Source organism: Palaemon carinicauda, chromosome 33 (assembly GCF_036898095.1).
Source record: "Palaemon carinicauda isolate YSFRI2023 chromosome 33, ASM3689809v2, whole genome shotgun sequence".
NCBI classification, from domain to species: Eukaryota; Metazoa; Arthropoda; class Malacostraca; order Decapoda; family Palaemonidae; genus Palaemon; species Palaemon carinicauda.
Genome location: NC_090757.1, coordinates 69,946,962 through 69,951,559, shown reverse-complemented (window position 1 = coordinate 69,951,559; position 4,598 = coordinate 69,946,962). Strand labels below are relative to the sequence as shown.

The following is a 4,598-nucleotide window of genomic DNA, read 5'->3' as shown; positions in this document are numbered from 1 at the left end:
CATCGTGTCACGTCACCAAATGACCCTGTGGGACTGGGCAAGGATCGAGCGACCGACCAAGGAGCAGGTACTTCGTGTCTTGATAGCACTGGTTGGAATCCTGCAGGATTTCCATGCCGAAGGTTACTGCTACAATTACGTCCACCCGGAAAACGTTATGATCGATTTAGCTACCGTAGGACGAGCTCCAAAGGTAAGTGTGATGGACTTTGATCTCATGAGGGAGATCGGTGCCAACCCTTTCCAAAGACCCATAGTTCAGACCAGCCAGAGTTCGGGTACGAACACCAAATACTGTAAGTGTTTCGCGTCTAAGATCCTTACGGGGGAGGGAGGCACCCCACAGACAGATGCCCTAAGCATGGCTCTCACCATCGGGTTTTTAGTTTCTAATGGGGTGCTTACGGTGAGATCCCCCTTCAGGAAACTTCTAGACTGGTTTGCAGGTTGCTATGGAAACGAAAGTGGTTGCTCCATGGACACTCTGCTCATCCCGTTAAACAAGGAATTTGACAATTGCTCCATCAGCGAAATGGAAGAGTGGGTGGAGTGCGTGGCAGATCAGAAAGAAATATCGTCACTGGAAAATTCCACCTCAAATAGCAATGATGATGAAGAGGAGGGAAGAAAGGATTATCAGCAAAATGACCTCGTAAAGGAGGTTTATGCTTACCAACAAAAGCTCGGGGAGATAAATGACCAAATGTCAAATCTAGATGACGACCTTCTTCAGGGGGACCAAGAGCTGGCGTCTTTCAGGAAGAAAGCTGACCAAGACAAACGCAAGAACGATGAACTGAGGAACAATAAACTATCCCCGGAGAGGAAATTTCAGGAAGTCCAGGAAGAAAACGATTCTCCGAGGAAGGAAGTGAGTAGACTAAGGGAGTCTCAACTACAGAGAGAAGAAGATAAGCTCAGCACACAGGGTTTCGAAGATAAACAAAAAGGTGATCTTGAAGGAAAACCTCAGGACGAGAGAAAGCATCTTAGGAGGGAAGCAAAAGAAGTGGCCTTAAGAAGGATTAGAAAAATTGCACAGGATGAGATCTCCCACGAAAATATAGACAAAGTTTATGTGCCTGTTGAAGAAAGGCAAGAGGCTTTGAAAGAGGAGAAAACAGGAAAGAAACACAAGGTTAACTTGGAGGAAATAGAAGAAGGCATCGTGAAGAGGCGTATCGAATATTTTGAAAATATCATACGAAAAAACTTAAAGGAAGAAGGCCAACTTCGTGGACAATCTCAAGACTTTAGAGAAAATCTTAATAGGAATGCCAAGAACATGTCTTTGGCAAGGATAACACAAATAATAGAAAAGGAATTGTCAGAACAGAATGAAAATGTCTGGAAAAGTGACAACATTGAAAAGGAACTTAAAGAATACCAAAAAGCAAATAGCCTAAGAACAGATGGAGATTCTGCTACTAAAGGTGATGATTATGCAGAAATTAGGAGGGTAACTGTAATTGGAGAGAAACAAAAAGGTGATCTTGAAGGAAAACCTCAGGACGAGAGAAAGCATCTTAGGAGGGAAGCAAAAGAAGTGGCCTTAAGAAGGATTAGAAAAATTGCACAGGATGAAATCTCCCACGAAAATATAGACAAAGTGTATGTGCCTGTTGAAGTAAGACAAGAGGCTTTGAAAGAGGAGAAAACAGGAAAGAAACACAAGGTTAACTTGGAGGAAATAGAAGAAGGCATCGTGAAGAGGCGTATCGAATATTTTGAAAATATCATACGAAAAAACATAAAGGAAGAAGGCCAACTTCGTGGACAATCTCAAGACTTTAGAGAAAATCTTAATAGGAATGCCAAGAACATGTCTTTGGCAAGGATAACACAAATAATAGAAAAGGAATTGTCAGAACAAAATGAAAATGTCTGGAAAAGTGACAATATTGAAAAGGAACTTAAAGAATACCAAAAAGCAAATAGCCTAAGAACAGATGGAGATTCTGCTACTGAAGGTGATGATTATGCAGAAATTAAGAGGGTAAATGTAATTGGAGAGAAACAAAAAGGTGATCTTGAAGGAAAACCTCAGGACGAGAGAAAGCATCTTAGGAGGGAAGCAAAAGAAGTGGCCTTAAGAAGGATTAGAAAAATTGCACAGGATGAAATCTCCCACGAAAATATAGACAAAGTGTATGTGCCTGTTGAAGTAAGACAAGAGGCTTTGAAAGAGGAGAAAACAGGAAAGAAACACAAGGTTAACTTGGAGGAAATAGAAGAAGGCATCGTGAAGAGGCGTATCGAATATTTTGAAAATATCATACGAAAAAACATAAAGGAAGAAGGCCAACTTCGTGGACAGTCTCAAGACTTTAGAGAAAATCTTAATAGGAATGCCAAGAACATGTCTTTGGCAAGGATAACACAAATAATAGAAAAGGAATTGTCAGAACAAAATGAAAATGTCTGGAAAAGTGACAACATTGAAAAGGAACTTAAACAATACCAAAAAGCAAATAGCCTAAGAACAGATGGAGATTCTGCTACTAAAGGTGATGATTATGCAGAAATTAGGAGGGTAAATGTAATTGGAGAGAAACAAAAAGGTGATCTTGAAGGAAAACCTCAGGACGAGAGAAAGCATCTTAGGAGGGAAGCAAAAGAAGTGGCCTTAAGAAGGATTAGAAAAATTGCACAGGATGAAATCTCCCACGAAAATATAGACAAAGTGTATGTGCCTGTTGAAGTAAGACAAGAGGCTTTGAAAGAGGAGAAAACAGGAAAGAAACACAAGGTTAACTTGGAGGAAATAGAAGAAGGCATCGTGAAGAGGCGTATCGAATATTTTGAAAATATCATACGAAAAAACATAAAGGAAGAAGGCCAACTTCGTGGACAATCTCAAGACTTTAGAGAAAATCTTAATAGGAATGCCAAGAACATGTCTTTGGCAAGGATAACACAAATAATAGAAAAGGAATTATCAGAACAAAATGAAAACGTCTGGAAAAGTGACAACATTGAAAAGGAACTTAAAGAATACCAAGAAGCAAATAGCCTAAGAACAGATGGAGATTCTGCTACTAAAGGTGATGATTATGCAGAAATTAGGAGGGTAAATGTAATGGGAGCGAAACAAAAAGGTGATCTTAGGAGGGAAATTGATGATATAGTGAAACTTCAAAAGAGAGAACTTCTAAGGAGAGAGGAAGAGAGCAAAAGGCTTGATAAAGAGCTAATAGAGGAAAGAAGAATAAGAAAAGAGACAGAAAGTGAAGTGCATAGTCTGAAAAAGGAAATGAAAAGTCTAAAGCAGACACTTTTGGCAAAGACTGGACAGATTGGTGATACTCATGAGGTAGTTATGGAATTGGCAGATTTGATGAATCAGTTGAAAGAGGAAGTCAATAGCGACGACTAAAAAGTGAATGGAAAAACTTGGAAAACAAAAATCCAAAAGAAATATAGATACTAAAAAAATCCCCAAAAAATATATAAAAAAAAAAAAACATAAAAAAAAAATAAAAAATTCCAAGAGAAGAAGAAGAAGAAGAAGAAAAAGAAGAAGATGCAGCAGGGAAAAAAAAGGATGGCGGCTGTTCCCAATCTATTCTAGATACCTATAGGATATTCCACAAGATGGACTCAGCAGATGGAAGAAGTCTGACTTGTTCTAGTATGCTTTGTTCCTTGATAAAGATTCACTTGTACTGTTTCTTTATCAGGTGAAAAAATGTAGAACAAACAATTCTGACTTCTTTTATTATGCTGTGCTCTATGAACAAGATTCCCTGAAGGTACATAGAAGAAGAAGAAGAAGAAGAAGAAGAAGAAGAAGAAGAAGAAGAAGAAGAAGAAGAAGATGGAAGCAGGGAAAAAACTGAATGGCGGCTGTTCCCAATCTATTCTAGATACCTAAAGGATATTCTGCAAGATGGACTCAGCAGATGGAAGAAGTCTGACTTGTTCTAGTATGCTTTGTTCCTTGATAAAGATTCACTTGTACTGTTTCTTTATCAGGTGAACAAATGTAGAACAAACAAGTCTGACTTCATTTATTATGCTGTGCTCTATGAACGAGATTCCCTGAAGGTACATAGAAGAAGAAGTAGAAGAAGAAGAAGAAGAAGAAGAAGAAGAAGAAGAAGAAGAAGAAGAAGAAGAAGATGGCAGCAGGAAAAAAACAGGATGGCGGCTGTTCCCAATCTATTCTAGATACCTATAGGATATTCTACAAGATGGACTCAGCAGATGGAAGAAGTCTGACTTGTTCTAGTATGCTTTGTTCCTTGATAAAGATTCACTTGTACTGTTTCTTTGTCAGGTGAACAAATGCAGAACAAACAAGTCTGACTTCTTTTATTATGCTGTGCTCTATGAACAATATTCCCTGAAGGTACATGGAAGAAGAAGAAGAAGAAGAAGATGGCAGCAGGGAAAAAACAGGATGGCGGCTGTTCCCAATCTATTCTAGATACCTAAAGGATATTCTGCAAGATGGACTCAGCAGATGGAAGAAGTCTGACTTGTTCTAGTATGCTTTATTCCTTGATAAAGATTCACCTGTACTGTTTCTTTATCAGGTGAACAAATGCAGAACAAACAAGTCTGACTTCTTTTAATATGTTATGCCCTGTGAACAA

General features: G+C 38.7%; 1 protein-coding gene across 1 annotated transcript in view; it reads left to right on the top strand.

Annotated features, from left to right (window-relative positions):
• LOC137626235 (trichohyalin-like) overlaps positions 1 to 3,376 on the top strand; it is a 3,783-nt gene extending 407 nt beyond the window's left edge. Inside the window, exon 1 of the mRNA XM_068357308.1 lies at positions 1 to 3,376. This exon is cut by the window's left edge and continues 407 nt beyond it. Coding sequence (XP_068213409.1) covers positions 1 to 3,376 — 3,376 coding nt within the window.
• Positions 3,377 to 4,598: the final 1,222 nt, after the last annotated feature.